The sequence below is a fragment of the Sorex fumeus genome, unplaced genomic scaffold, assembly GCF_029834395.1.
Source record: "Sorex fumeus unplaced genomic scaffold, SorFum_2.1 ptg000177l, whole genome shotgun sequence".
Taxonomy (NCBI): Eukaryota; Metazoa; Chordata; class Mammalia; order Eulipotyphla; family Soricidae; genus Sorex; species Sorex fumeus.
Window position 1 is genome coordinate 346,332 of NW_026606234.1, and position 16,010 is coordinate 362,341.

General features: G+C 54.1%; 1 protein-coding gene across 1 annotated transcript in view; it reads left to right on the forward strand.

Annotated features, from left to right (window-relative positions):
• Positions 1–16,010, forward strand: part of LOC130017110 (CAP-Gly domain-containing linker protein 1-like) — a 33,556-nt gene that overhangs the window by 13,587 nt on the left and 3,959 nt on the right. Inside the window, 5 exon segments of the mRNA XM_056107811.1 lie at positions 3–103; positions 1,987–2,097; positions 3,319–3,525; positions 5,461–6,651; positions 7,458–7,571. Coding sequence (XP_055963786.1) covers positions 3–103; positions 1,987–2,097; positions 3,319–3,525; positions 5,461–6,651; positions 7,458–7,571 — 1,724 coding nt within the window.

Consider the following 16,010-nt stretch of genomic DNA (forward strand, 5'->3'; position numbering starts at 1 on the left):
CCGAGGTAAATTGGGAATGGAGAAGCTCAGGCAGCAGCTCCAGGTGGCTGAGCGGCAGATTCAGGAGTTAGAGAATGCAAAGTGGGCCGAGAGCGGCAGGTTGGTACCCGGGCACCCTCGCCCACTTCCACGCTCGCTCCCTGCATGCTGTGTGTCAGTGTGCTCGCCGCCGTGTTCCGGCTTGGTGCTGACAGGTCTCCCGGTCACGTCCCGTGCGGTACCCTCTGATGGGACTGAGAACGTGTCAGCACGATTCTGGGGCTGTCATTGGTCCCCAGCACCCGGATGCCGTGCTAGCCTTGGCCCCGGCTAATCGGGCCCGTCTGGGGTCTTTCTGAAACTGAGAACTCTTCACAAGGCCAGTGAGAAAACAAGATAGGAGCCCCCAGAGCAAACCTCGGCCCCCCCGCCTTGGGCCCCCTGTGTACTCGCCAAGTCCGCCCAGACCCTTGGGCTCAAGTCTGGCCGCAGGAGTCTTTCCCTGACATTGCTGACCACTTGCTCGTGTGACTGGCTTTGCCATCCTGTCCCTGAGGCGCCTCAGTTTCCAGCTCGTGCTCAGTGCCTCTGAACCTCTGAGCTCCCTCAGGGCTGGTGACGTGGCCCATCTTGGTATTTCTCATTGCCGGCCCCTCCCTGCCTGCAGCACAAGCCCCCGCCCAGCCCTGCAGAGATTTCATCCCTTTCAGTCTCTAAGGGGTGCTTGGGCCAAGTCCGCCTTCCAGCATGGCCTCCTGCTGACCACGGGCATGGACTCTCATGGTAGCCCTGACCCTGCGGAAGGACAAGACAGTGAGATCTGGGCCAAGCCGAGGAAGCTGCAGTTCTCACCAAGGAGCCCCGAGAAATGCCCTTTTCCTCCTATAGGATTGTGGTGGCAGAGACGTGCCCTCCCAGCCGCGCCCGTCCCCCCCTTTCTCCCCCCCCACCTCCCGGCGCTGGGCGCTTTGTTGGAGAAACTTTTCTGTTGGCCAAGATGGAAGGGCTGTGGGATTTGTAGACAGGAGTGACAGACATAACAGAAGGACCCAGAGACCCCCGGGAGTTCCTCTCAGGACTCAGGACTCCTTAGCTGGCATTCCAGAAACACCGGCTGAAACAAACGGAATCAATTCCTAGGACACAGCAGGGGATAGTTGAGCCACTTGTTCGCATCAAGATGTAACAAACGTCAAGTTCTGGTGACTGCTGCCTAGTGGATTAGAGGTTCTTCATTTTAAATTCATATTGAAACCCCTCCAACTTTTAAAGTCACAGACAAGAAACTACAAGAAAGTAAATCTTGGGGGCCAGAGTGATAGTACAGTGGGAAGGGCATTTGCCTTGCACACGGCCTACGTGAGTTCGATCTCCAGCATCCCATAGGGTCACTGTCATTGTCACTGTCCTCCCGTTGTTCATCGATTAGCTCGAGCAGGCCAAAAAAAAAAAAAAGATAAACCTTTTCTTCCCTCCTTCCCCTCCCTTTCTCTTTCTTCCCTGTTTCCTCCCTCCCTCCTTCGTATCCTTAGCCGCCCTCCTCCCTTGCTTACTTCCTTCTTCCTCGCCAAGCCATGCTCTCGGCTCTGGGGTCCTCCCACCCAGCAGTAGCTGGTCTTTTCAGCTTGTGGACCGATCACAGGCTCGCCCAGTGGGGCTGCAGTTCAAATTCGGGCCTGGTGTGTACTCCAGCCCTTTGTGCCGTCTCCCCGCCCCTGGAAAGTCAGTCTTTCTCATAGGCTTTCTTATTTTCTGGTCACTCCAAATGTAGGTCTAGAAAACGCCTCTGTTTGAGTCATTTTCAATAACCACTAGACAGTCATCACCAGAACTGATGGCGCCAAAGCCTTGGCTTCGAGAGCTTCAGGCAATCACGCTCACCTCACGCCTCTTCTTCGGGGTTGTGTTGGGTCATGGGCTTCTCATACGTGTTTCCTGTTTTGTTTTCCCCTTCCTGTTCCTGTTCGTGTTTTTGGTCCATTCACTCCATCCTTGTCACTCTGGTAGGCCGATAGCCTGGCCGAGGAGCTGCAGGGGAAGGAGCTAGCGCTTCGTAGTCTTCAGGAGAACTTGAACGAAGTCAGTCGAGTGAAGGAGGCTTTGGAGAAAGAGCTTCGGAGTTTGGTGAGTACCAGGGGAGTCGGACGCTGATCTTTACCTTGCTGAGGGTAAAGCAAAGCCTCCTCAGGCGAGCTCGGCCCCTATCGCCTCTGAGGCTCATGAGCGTGTCAGCTCGAAAGCCCCAGGGACTGCGCGAGCCCCCATTGGGGCAGCAAAGGTAGGTGCGCTGCTCTGTCCGCGCTGTGCCCTCCGCCTCTGCCTGATCAGTGAGTGGCCAGCGATGCTCCCTGAGTGCCAGGCTCCTTCCTCCCCTCAGCAGCGCCTCAGGCTCCTCTCCCGTGCCCCTGCCCCCTCGGCTCTGTCTCCCCTGGCAGCCGGGAGCACTGGGGGCTCACATCAAGGGGAGGGGGTGAGAGACATGCACTGGGAAGGCCGCTTTTCTGGAACCTTCCAGACACCTTCCTGCACTGGATCAAAGTGTGTTTTCTGGTTTTCTTTTTAGGATTTTTTTTTTTGTGTGTTTGTGTGTGTTTGTTTTTTTGTGTGTGTGAGTTTGGGGTAGATTATTTTTGTTTTCTGGGGTTTTTTTGTTCCTGTTGTAGTTCTTGTTGTTTTTTGTCTTTTTGTCACAGTTGGGGGCGTTCAGGGGTCACTCCTGGCTCTGCACTCAGGAATTACTACTGACGGGGCATCCCCTATGGGATGCTGGGGATCAAAGGCGGGTCATCCTTGTGCAAGACAAACACCCTCCCCGCTGGGTGATTGCTCTGGCCCTGGGGTGTGTGTGTGTATATATATATATATATATATTTTGATGGTGGTTGTGGGGGACTAGTGCCATGCCTGTCAGTCCTTGGAGGCGACTCCTGGCTTTGTGCTCAGGATATTCCTGTTAGTGCCGGGATTCAGACCGGGGCCAAGTGGCCTTACTCAGTGCTCTCTCTCTCCCAGCCCCCAGATGATCACCATGTTTATTGGGGCTCCCCCCAAACTCGGTGGTACTCCTGGCTCAGGGTCTAACCGGCTGGCTGTTCTCGGGCGCCTGGACCCTGTGCCAGCCCTTCAGCCCCCAATATCTATGTTCTAAGTGCAAGTTCATTTTCATGAACATTGTGTGTGTGTGCTGGTGAGCAGAGCAGAGTCGCCCGTGTGTGTGCGGGTATGTTTATGTGTTTGTGTGCGTTGTGTGTGTGTGTATGTGTGTGCGCGCGTGTGTGCTGGGGGCAGGCAGGAGGCCTGCGGCTGATGGTGGCCCCCGGCTCCCCGCAGGGGGAGAAGGTGGACGTGAGCCGCAGCCAGTCCCAGGCTCTGCAGGCCGAGCACGCCAAGTCCACCACGGAGAGCCAGGCGCAGCACGAGGAGGCGCTGCAGGCCCTGCAGAAGCTGCAGCTGCAGGCGGAGGAGAAGCTGCAGGCGGTGCAGGCGGAGAACGGGAGCCTGCTGCAGGAGGTGGCCGAGCTGAAGACGCAAGCCGACAAGGCCAAGGTGTGTGGGCGCAGGGCCGCCGTCTCGGGGTCGGGCTCTGTTGGGGGCCTCGGCCTGCAGCCTCAGACACTTCCTCCGCCCGTGGGCGCCTGTGAAAGCCGGAAGGGGGTTGCTCCCGGGGCGCCCGGCAGAGCACATAGAAGCCCAGGGACCCCAGCTTGGGTTGTCTGTTTTGTTTTTAGCTTGCTCAGTAAGTTCAGGCCTTCGTGTTTTCACTTGACTGCTCAAAGGCATTTTTTCATGTATCAAAGAAATGTTAAGGTTCGAAGCTCAGTGGGGAGAAATAAAGCGGCTGGAACTAGTGCAGTGAGAGGGCACTTGCTGTGCACGTGACCCACCGGGGGATCCCCAGCATCCCCCATGGTCCCCCAAGCACCCAGGAGGAAGCCGTGACCTCTGCCGGGTGTGAACCCCAAAACAAGAAGGAAAATAATGTACACACACATATATGTGTGTACATACATAACATGTACATATGTGTACGTCTTTATATCCATATAATAAGTGTATTTTAATTCATATGTACATATTTTGATACATTTTTAGTTTTCCACGCTTGGTCCCATGTATGCCTATACATATATGTGCTTGTATGTATGTGTGTGTATACATATCTATAAGCCAATGGAAAGAAAACGGAAGCGAGCTTACATCAGAGGAAACCAGGGCTGCTGAGTGGCGGCCATGGCCCGCGTGTGTGTTGGTGCCCGGCCTCTTTCCACCACGCACCAGAGCCAGGGCTACGTCTCCTCTCTGGACCACCTGCACAGCCCAGTTCTGTGGCCAGCAGCCTCGTGTACATGCTCAGGTCAGCCCCATTCCGGTAACCTGACCGTCAGCGGTCAGCTGCCCAGCGCACACCAGTAGCCTGCTGCAGCTCATGGCTGCTGAGCTGGACAGAGAAGATAGCCCTTGCTGCAGAAAGTTCTGGAAAGTACATGGCAGTTAAACTATGGTGTGCATTGAGACTCAGAAAAGAAAACGCACAACCCATTGCTGACGGGCAGGGAGAGCAGGTGAGGGAGACCCTGGCCCGTGTGCGGCCACTCCTCCTGGAGCCTCTGGGCCCCTCCCAAATTACTGCAAACACTGCCTCCCATTGTTCATCGATTTGCTCGAGCGGGCCCACTAATGTCTCCATTTTGAGACTTGTTGTTACTGTGTTTGGCAAGCAAAACCTGTTGGCTTCAGTCTCCAAAGCTTGGTGGATTAGTCTGGATTTCCTATAAAGTGTATAACTTTTGGGACTAAGTCCATTTCCTGCCTCTGTTTGTCCCTGTGAAAATCGTTTGACCAGCAGTGGTTGCTTTTGCCTTCCCCTTCTGCACAAAGTTCAAAAACAAAATACTTTTTGTAGTTCTTTGAATTGTACTGAAAACTAGTTTTTTAATGCATCCCTTCTATGACAGTGATGGATTTTATAATAGAATAATTGAAGTGGGGGGAAAAAATCTTATGCCCCAACGTCAAGATCCAACTGTACTTAAACCTTCCGGGGAGCTGTCAGGAATAATTTAAGACGGCATTTCAAAAATAAAATGGCTGATAGTAAGAATGGGTAGTGCTGCCTTGTACTCGGCCAACCCGGGTTGATCCCCAGCATCCCGTATGGTCCTCCGGCCCTACCAGCAGTGATCCCTGAGCACAGAACCCTGAGCGAGCCCAGAACACCTCCAGGTGTGGGGCCCCCATCCACAAAAAAGGCAGGTAGATATGTTGACCCTGTGAAGCTGTTTCAGCCTCTCCATCCTGCGTGTGTGTGTGCGTGTGTGTGTGTGAGTGTGTGAGTGTGTGCGCGCGCATATACACGCGTGTGCAGGTAAGACTACTCTGCCATTTTCATTTCTGGTATTTAGGCCACATTAAGTGCTTGGCTTGCTTGTGCCTGCTTGATCTCATTCTTGTTTCCATTCTTCCCCGCTTTTGTTTCTGTAGTCATTAACTTCCCTAATAACATCAGAGGAAATTGAGCTGATGTCGGAGGATCGCAGGGCCCTGAGGTCAGAGAATCAATTGCTGGCGAAGGAGAAGCTCTCTCTGAAGTCAGAGAGAGAGTCGTTGCTATTGAAGTTGAAGGAAGCGGAGGCCAAAAACTCTTCGCTGCGGGAAGAGCAGAGGAAGCTCTGGCTGTTGAACCAAGCGATTCTCTTCGATAAAGAGAAGGTCATCGAGGCCAGGCGGGCCGCAGAGAAGCTCTGGCAGGAGGAGCGGCTCGGCCGAGAAGCCCTCGAGGCGGAGAAAGAGAAAGTGCTGGAAGAGGGCAGGGCGGTGCAGGAGGAGCTCCAGAGGGTGGGCGCGGAGAACGACGCCCTGCAGGTCGCCAAGGTGGGGCTGCAGGCCCTGGTGGAGGAGCTGCAGATGAGCAAGAGCGGCCTGGTGGCCGAGTGTAAGAAGGGCCTGGAGGAGAGGGGCCAGCTGGAGGAGCATGTCAAGAAGCTGGTTCTGGAGAACCTATCCCTGGCCAAGGACAAGGACAACATCATCCAGAAGCTGCAGTGCTCCTATGAGGAGCTGGCTCGGGATCAGAAGTCGCTGGTGCAAGAGATCGCGGAGCTCACGGCCGAGAAGAAGTCGGCCCTCGAGAAGCAGTCGGCCCTCGAGGTGGCGCTGCAGGAGGCCCGGGATGCGGCCCGCAGCCTGGAGAAGACACACGCCAGCATGCTGCAGGCCAAGGAGGCGCTTGACGCCGAGCGGCAGGAGGAGTGCCGGCGGCTGGCGGAGGACAGGCTCGCGGCACAGCAGGCCCTGGTGCAGGAGCTGGAGGCCCGTGCCCAGGAGACCCAGGCGGCCGCCCACGAGGCCAGCCAGCTGCGAGGCCGCCTGGGGCTGCTGGAGCAGGAGGTGGAGGAGCTGCGGGCGCATGCCCAGGGGCTGCAGGCCGAGCACCTGGACCTGGTGGAGGAGAAGGCGCGGTCAGACAAGAAGGTGGCCGAGATCCTGCGGGAGAAGGAGCAGCTGGCCGGCAGTTACTTCCTCCTCCAGAAGGAGGTCAGTCGGCTGGCCCAGACCAGCAGCCACGTCTCGGCCAACCTTCTGGAGGCCCAGAAGGGGAACCGCGGTCTGAGGAAGGACAAAATCAGGCTCGCCGTTAAAATCAGAGAGCTCGAGACGCTGCCGGCATTCACGGTAAAGTGGAGCAGGCCCGACCCCCGTTGGCCCAGGGCACCCCCTTTTAGCGGTTAAGAGGATTGCTCTTTGTCGGCACAAGGAGCTGTGGATCCCCACGGAACCTGTGTGTCACGGGCTGTTTGCTGCGGGCGCAGGGACAGCTCGTCACCACGTGCCTGCTGACCTCTAGGACAAGGCATAAGCTGTGAATAAAACCAAAAAGGACAGTATGTTCATTTCCGGGGGGAGTTCTCACGGAAGATTGCACTGTGGCTCTTCAAGACGTAAGGGAAGTCATGAGAGAGGCACTGAGTTGTAAAGTAAAGCGGTGTCTTCCGGGGGGACTTTGAGCGGTTGCCCTGAGTCTGCTCACTTGGGACTCGGGGGTGCCCTGTGCCACCAGCAGTGTGCCCGGTGCAGGGCGGCCTGGACTCGAGGGTGCCTGGTGCCGGGCAGGTGTTCTCTCTTCCCAGCTCACTCAGGGTTTGCCTTTCTCCCACTCCCACACCTGTGCTCACGGCTCACATCTCCTCTCCTTCCTTTCCCCCCTCCCCCCAACGCTTTCCAACCAGGCCTGCTTAGCTGTCCCCTCATGTCATTTTTATTCTGTGTGAGGAATGGAGGCTCTTGGGAGCACTAGGCTGTTTCAGGGCATCAGTCTTGCCGCTGAGCGGTTTAGACGTGAGTCCCCGCGGGGTGAGCGGCGCCCAGCGGGGGCCGGAACCACTGTGGCAGGTTTGTGTGGCGTTTCGCGCTGTGCTCTGCCACTGCGGCCAACCCCTCCCTGGCCCCCCAGCCTGGCTCAACGAGGTTTCTCTCTCCAGGCTGTGCAGACAGCGGAAGATGCCAGGCATTTTATGGAACAACTGTCCCAAGAGAAGACAGAGACCCTGGCCTCCCTGGAGGACACCAGGAACACCAATGCAAACTTGCAGAATGAGGTGGGTGATGGTGGTGACCAGGGCGTGTAGGCCCGGCCTCAGCCTTGAGAGAAACCATATCCTGGGCCAGAGTGATAGCACAGCGGGGAGGGCGTTTGACTTACACACGCCAGACCCAGGTTCAATCCCCGGCATCCCATATGGTCCCCTGAGCACCGCCAGGAGTAATTGGTCCCTGGTTCTTTGCATGGGACAGGAGGGGAAGTGTACCCCTGCGTGACCCCTGTATGACCCCTGGGGAGGTGCTGCGCGGAGTGACCACACAGGATCCGGGGGACATGGGGCGGCCTGGCGAGATCACTGAACAGCTGACCACTCCCAGACTGCTCGGAGGAGCAATGAGCCTGGCAGGGACTGGACGCCCCAGTTAGCTCGCCCAGAGCCTGGGCCGGGACAGGAAGAGAAGCCACATGTGTTGACATACACAGCGTGTCAAGGCTCTTTGATGACCGTGAGAAGGCCAGCCACTGCCCTCTGACCACACAGCCCCACTTTCCTGGGCTCGAGTGACTGCTGATGGCCTGGACTGCTCCACCCTCGCCAGGAGTGATCCCTGAGAACAGAGCCAGGGCTTAGTCCCCACCCCACCAAACAAACCAAACTGACTACCCACAAAGGTTATAGATAAGCATGTATACATACACAGACATGTACATATGTATATATGCGTGTATGCTTCAAAAGAGTCGGGGAATATCTACCATTTAAGATATCCGAGAATGGGGCCGGAGCTATAGCACAGCAGGTAGGGTGTTTGCCTTGCACGTGGCCAACCCAGGTTCCATCCCTGGCATCCTATATGGTCCCCGAAGCACAGCCAGGAGTAATTCCGGAGTGCAGAGCCAGGAGTCACTCCTGAGCAACGCCCGGTCGTGACCCCAAAATCCCCCCTCCCAAATTAATTGATGAATTAAAATAACAGAAGCCAAAAAGAAGGAAGCTGAGGAAGAAGGGACTGTGCTCACCTGGCACCCGTGAGAACCAGGGCCCGGGCACCTGCTGCCAGAACCCCACCCCCACACGCTCCCAGCACAAGAGGTGATGCTTATGGAGTGAAAGGCCCCATGGACAAGGACACATCCCTTCAGTCAAGGGGTCACGTCCTTGCAAGAGCCGAGAAGCCAGACCCCTCCACTGCCCTTACTCCTGCTGCTCTCCCAGAACCTGGGCTTCGGGCTCCCATAAAATTGGCAAATCTTCACTTTGCCAGAGTCGAACACCACTTTGGAGGGCCTCCTTCCCATCAGGAAGGTCCGGTCGCAAACGGAAACGTCCACCAACATGTGACTGTCCCAGCCACGTTGCGCATGCTCTGGGCACAGAGCTGGGGGAGTCTGGTCCTCTGGGCCGCCTTCCTGCTTCTTGCTCCTGTCGAGGGAGACAGCTGGGTGGGGTCCTCTGGAGTGTGCACACTTGGCTGCAGACCCCAGTGCCCGCACCTACCATCAGCAGGCTCAGGTCTGGCCTGCGGCAGGAGTCAGCCTTGGGGCCTCCTTGATGGCTCTCCTTCCCCAACCCTCTTCCATCACACCCGGGCCTGCAGCGCTTTATAGTTTGAATCGTCTCTGAGGAAGGGGACCGTCTGGGTCCCCGTGCCCTGTGGAGTTCCCGCACACCCTCACTTCCTGCCCTTCTGTACTTAACAGCCGGTGGCCCTGGACGGCACATGTGGGCTGAAGTGAACTTTACATGTGGGCTGTGGACGTGGACCCTGCATGGGCTTGTTGGGAACTGAACATTTCCATGTTTTTTTTGTTTTTTTTTTCAGCTGGAGGAAGAGAGATCTGTGTTTCTTGGCCCAGTGTGGGGGGGCCTGGGCACTCTCAGAGACTCCTCATCAGAACTGGCCCTGAGGGAGAAAAAGAATCAGTCTGTTTTTCTGGTTTTCTTTCTTCTTTCTTTGGGGGCCACACCTGGCGATACTCCGGGCTTCCTCCTGGCGCTGCACTCAGGAATCACTCCTGGCTGCTCTCTGCTGGCCCCTGTGGGATGCCAGGGATCAAACCTGGGTTGGCTGCGTGCGAGGCAAGCACCTTTCCCGCTGTGCTATCACTCAGACCCAAACCTGCCAGTTTTTAAATGAAACATGAATGTTTGTGCCTACAGTCATGCTTGCTTTTGTAAAGTGGGATTTTTCCCCCCGTGGATTTTAAAGAAGTGAGTCTGTCTTTGTAGGAGAGGGAAGGCCCTCTTGACTCCCTGCTCTGAGATGAACCGAGGGGGCCCAACATGTCCTCCTGGGGTCTTCCCTGGGGCACCCGGGAGCTTGCGCTCAGGAAGGGAAAGGGGAGCTCTGGCTGCCTCAAACCCTGGGGCGGGGACTGGAAGCGGGGCCCAGCCTCCTCTGTGGCGGGCTCCGATGGCTCCCGCAGATGGCTCACCGTCTCACGCTCTCCTTTACCACAGATTGATTTCCTGAATTCCGTGATTGTGGACCTCCAAAGAAAGAATCGGGACCTCAACAATAAAGTGGAGATGATGTCCGAGGCCGCTCTCCAGGAAGGGGGACGACCTCAACAATTGAACAATTGCGAAAACAACAGTTTCGGCCCGGCCACCCCATTCTCTGCACTGTGCAGAAATCTCCAGCAGTTGATGGATGACATAACAGTCTACTTGTGAAACACCTAAAATGACCAATTTACTGTTTTTATAAGCTTTACTTTTTTTGACTGTGCGTTTAGATGATGTATGATGAGAAATTCAACATTAATTCTTTTGGATTTTCTTATCACAAAAAAATTAAATGAAGGACCTCAACCATCAGAAGTTTATCATCCAGTTTGAATCTATTTTTTTCACTTGAATGTTTTCTAGTTCTGTAAAAAGTGATAAATAATGTACCATCCAGGCTACATGTATAATAAGAACTTCTATCATTGTATATATGCTTTTGATGTATTTTCCTCTGGAGATTATCAACTGTCTGACAAGTGAAAGATCTGTATCAATTGACATTTTTAGTAATAACCATTATTGAAATTGTTTCACAAACTATGTAAAGCAGTATTAAAATTTGAGCAAACAAGTGTCCTATATCTACTTTAATAAAATTATTTCTTTTTGCCAGTGATAACTGATTATGCTCAGGTTCTTTTATAAAAGATTTTTGGCTAACAATCAAGAATTATAGAGTCAAATAAGTCAAACAGTTTCTACAATGGAATTCTGATACACCAATTTCTTTTTGTTTCTTTATGTTTGTGCCACACCTGGTGATGTCTTAGGGCTTATTCATGGCTCTGCACTCAGGAATCACTCCTGACAGTGCTTGGTCAGACTATATGGAATGTCAGGGATTGAAGCCAGATTGGCCAAAGCAAATGCCCTACCAACTTCACTATTGCTCTGGGCCTGTGAACCATTTTCTTAAAAGCGTTTATCTTGGGCTAAAGAGATAGTGCAGTGAGTAGGGTACTTGCATGTGGCTGATCTGGGTTCAATGGCAGGAATCCCATCCAGTCATCTGTGCCCTGGCAGGAGCAATCTCTAAGTGCAGAGGCAGGAGTAAACCCTAAGAAGCACTGGGTTGGGGGTATGGTGCCACCAGCAGGTCAGTCTGTACCTGTGAGGCGAGTGCATCAGCAGCCTGATGGCGCCTTCAGACTTCCAGGTACCCCCAAATTGCTGCCGTGCGTTTGGCCAGACCCCAAAAACTTGAGGCAGAGTTGACCACGAAAGTAAACAGGTAAAAGATATGTGGGAGATACACCCACAAACCACCTCCAGTTCAGCTATATAATTGGAGGCATGGCCTCTCTGGTTCCTGATTGAACTGCTGAACAGCCATGATCCCAGAGACTCAGAAACAAATCTCGAAACCCAACGACTTTTGGCAGAAATGTGTCCAGTCCCTGCAGTAAGTTAGAGGCGCTGGGCCACCCCAGGTGGGAATAGATTTTGTGCCTTGGCCTGTTCCCCCTGGCAGCCCGCTGGCCGCCATCCTCCAGAGGCCACTGGACAGTCAGATTTAGGCCCACAGTGACGAGACATGTAGGGCCTCACGGGATGGGGGTGGAGCTAGCCCTTTCCTAAACAAAAAGATCCCAAGTCGTCACCCACAAACGGCCTCTCTGGCTCCTGATTAAGGTGCTTAACGGCCATGATCCCAGAGACTCAGACACAAATCTCAGAATCCAGTGGCTTTTGGCAGAAATGCATCTGAACCCTGCAGTAGGTTACTGTCGCTGGGCCGTTCCAGGGAGGAAAGGGTGCTATCCCCTCCACCTGCTCCCCCTTGGCGGCTCGGTGGCCGCCATCCTCCAGAGGCCATTGGACAGTCAGGTTTGGGCCCTCAGTGATGAGACATGTGGGGCCTCACGGGATGGGGGTGGGACCAGCCCTTTCCTCCCCATCCCAGCAAGACCCCTAGTCACCACCCACTAACGGCCTTTCTGGCTCCCGATCAATCTGCTTAATGGCCATGATCCCACAGACTCAGGAACAAATCCTGGAACCCAGCAGGTTTTGGGAAGAAATTCCTCCAGATTTAATTGTTAAAATTTTGGAATTTCAAAATCGCACAGCCACTACTACAACCACGTGACATCATATGTTATTCATAACCAGGAATAGAAAACAAATTGTCTACTGTTGCCCTTTCAGCAGCTCTGAGTGTTGGGGTAAAATCCCAAATAATAATGGTGGGTCCAGTGTCAAAATATTGAATGTAATCAAAGTAGAGAGAGCGCAATGTGAAAATCATCTCTCCACAGGTAGGGGGAGGGTGTGGGATGGGGGTATACTGGGGTTTTTGGTGGTGGAGAATGGCACTGGTGAAGGTATGGGTCTTTCATTTTATAACCAAGATTTAAACCCAAAAGCTTTGTAACTGCTCTCATGGTGATTCAATAAATAAAATTATAAAAAATGAAAAAAAAAAAGAACAACTGGGTGAGGTTTAAAGGCATAAAAACCCAAAACAAATAAAACCTCTATTGCATTATTGCAAAGCTTCATAACCAATGTAGCCTAAAATGAATACCTTCAGTGATTCTCCATAGCTATTTGACAAGACGAAAATAAAGGGACACCATGCAGTACAGACACCATCAATCCATAAAGTCTGGGAAAGAAACTGGAAGTTGCTATATTAACTCAAAATTAACAGAACCAAAGATGCTTATAAGCACCAACTCCTTTACGTTTGCAGCACATGTGTCCTCAGGTTGATTTTTCTGGAAAAAAAACTTGAGCAAGAACGTTACTTTAAGCCTACATAATTGAATACCTGAAAGATAGCTCCGTGACAATTGGGCCCTAGAAAAGCAAGTCCCAGCCCATATCCTGCCCTGCAGCTGCGTCCTGTTGATAGCACCAAGGACACCCATCTTCTTCTTGTTGCCCCTGGAATTCACCAAATAAGGTCATGGGGCCAGAGAAGGCCTGATTGGCTGCCTGCGTGCAGCATCTAATGTGATCATTCGAAGGTATTGGGTGATTTGTGCGCTGGCTTTTCTGAGACGGCGGGAAGTTGCCCTATAAGAAGCTCCCTCTGAAGAGGCTCAGGGCTCTCAGCCACTGACGGTTTGCGGTCATGCTGTGAGCCCGAGAATGCTCGAATAAACCTCTTGCTTTTGCGTGGACTTGGTCTCTCAGAGTTTTCCTTGACAGGTGAGGCTGTCCTGAGCTCGGACCCTACCAAAGCAGTTTGCAAAAGAAAAATTTCTATGTCTGCTTCTTTTCCTTCCTGTTTTAAGTTCATGGAAATTTTGTTTTCCCACCAGAAGGAGGCGAAGGCCCTGCAGGTGGCCTCCGAGAAGCTCGCCAAGGAGAATGAGTGGCTGAGGACCAAGCTGGACCATGCCAACGAGGAGAACACGGACGTGATCGCCCTGTGGAAGTCCAAGCTGGAGACAGCCATCGCCCCGCACCAACAGGCCATGGGCGAGCCAAAGGCGTTCGTGAGCCGGGGCGTGGGTGCCGAGGCGGCCGAGCTGGCCGAGCTCAAGATGCAGATGGAGAGGCTGCAGTTCAAGTCCCAGCAGGAGGTAGAGAGCCTGAAGGCCCAGCTGGCGGCTGAGCGTGCGGCACATGCCTCCGAGCTGCAGACGCTCAGGTCGTGGCTGGTCAGGATGGCCCAGGAGCAGAAGAACAGCCTGGAGGCCGCGCGGGCCAAGCTCGACCAGACTGAGGACCGGCACCTGGTGGAGATGGAGGACGCCCTGAACAAGCTGCAGGAGGCGGAGACGAAGGTAAAACACCTGGAGGCGTTGCGGGTCATGTGTAGTCAGCAAGCCCAGGCCCTGGCCGACGCCACGGCGCAGCTGGAGGCCACCCAGGAGAAGCTCTTGCAGCTCGATGGGCTCCGGAAGGCCAGTTCCGAGGTAAATTGGGAATGGAGAAGCTCAGGCAGCAGCTCCAGGTGGCTGAGCGGCAGATTCAGGAGTTAGAGAATGCAAAGCGGGCCGAGAGTGGCAGGTTGGTACCCGGGCGCCCTCGCCCACTTCCACGCTCGCTCCCTGCATGCTGTGTGTCAGTGTGCTCGCCGCCGTGTTCTGGCTTGGTGCTGACAGGTCTCCCGGTCACGTCCTGTGCGGTTCCCTCTGATGGGACTGAGAACGTGTTGGCACGATTCTGGGGCTGTCATTGGTCCCCAGCACCCGGATGTCGTGCTAGCCTTGGCCCCAGCTAATCGGGCCCGTCTGGGGTCTTTCTGAAACAGAGAACTCTTCACAAGGCCAGTGAGAAAACAAGATAGGAGCCCCCAAAGCAAACCTCGACCCCCCCACCCCCTGCGTACTCGCCGAGTCCGCCCAGACCCTTGGGCTCGAGGCTGGCTGCGAGGGTCTTTCCCTGGCCTTGCTGACCACCTGATCATGTGACTGGCTTTGCCGTCCTCTCCCCGAGGCGCCTCAGTTTCCAGCTGGTGCTCAATGCCTCTGAACCTCTGAGCTCCCTCAGGGCTGGTGACGTGGCCCATCTTGGTATTTCTCATTGCCCGCCCCTCCCTGCCTGCAGCACAAGCCCCCGCCCAGCCCTGCAGAGATTTCATCCCTTTCAGTGTCTAAGGGGTGCTTGGGCCAAGTCCGCCTTCCAGCATGGCCTCCTGCTAGCCACGGGCATGGACTCTCATGGTAGTGATGTCGGTGAGCCCCACGGGTGACTTATGTGAAGCGGGGAGGAGAAAGACGGTCACTTTCTCCCCACCCTCCTCTGCCACCCGGGACCCAGGGTTACTGGGTACTTGTCTCGCCTCACAGAAAGGAATTTCAGGAGTAGACAAGCAGTGAAACAAATAGATTTTATTTGGAGGATTTTTGGAGAGGGAGAGAAAGGGATAAGCAGATAAGCGGGGGAATGGAGAGTAAGAGAGAGAGTAACGCGTCCAGAGAGAACGCGGGCTTCTCCGAGGGTGGAGAGAGCCCCTCCACACATCCCAGCATTCGACACAAAAGCATGAAAGTACACATCTCAAGCGGGGAGATGCGGGCGACACATGTGCTCAGCCACGTGGACGTACCACACATGGGCTCAGGCAGCATGTGCGCACCCTGCCTTTCTTCCAGGTGGCCTTTATAGGGTTTCTCCAGCCTGTCCCCACGTGAAGCTTCTTCCCGGGTAAAAGTCCGGTTGCTAAGGAGATTACCAGGGAGGTCCAAAAAGAGGAATTTCATGGGGAGGCCTATGTCCTGAGGGTCTGCGGATGGTCTTATCAGGCCTTTGTTTTCTGTATCCACAAGGTGGGTCCTTCCTAGAATTCTTCTTCCATGAAACTGTGTTTCATTGCAAAGGGCCTTTCCCTATCTACTTTTCTACATCAGTAGCCCTGACCCAGGGGAAGGACAAGAGAGTGAGTTCTGGGCCAAGCCAAGCGAGCTGCATTTCTCACCAAGGAGCCCTGAGAAGTGCCCTTTTCCTCCTATAGGATGGTGGTGACAGGGACGCGCCCTCCCAGACCCCTCCCCCCCGGCTTGGAGAAAGTTCTCTGTTGGCCAAGTTGGAAGGGCTGTGGGATTTGTAGACAGGACTGACAGACATAACAGAAGGACCCAGAGACCCCCGGGAGTTCCTCTCAGGACTCAGGACTCCTTAACTGGCATTCCAGAAACACCGGCTGAAACAAACGGAATCAATTCCTAGGACACAGCAGGGGATAGTTGAGCCACTTGTTCGCATCAAGATGTAACAAACGTCAAGTTCTGGTGACTGCTGCCTAGTGGATTAGAGGTTCTTCATTTTAAATTCATATTGAAACCCCTCAAACTTTTAAAGTCACAGACAAGAAACTACAAGAAAGTAAATCTTGGGGGCCAGAGTGATAGTACAGTGGGAAGGGCATTTGCCTTGCACACGGCCTACGTGAGTTCGATCTCCAGCATCCCATAGGGTCACTGTCATTGTCACTGTCCTCCCGTTGTTCATCAATTAGCTCGAGCAGGCCAAAAAAAAAAAGATAAACCTTTTCTTCCCTCCCTCCCCTCCCTTTCTCTTTCT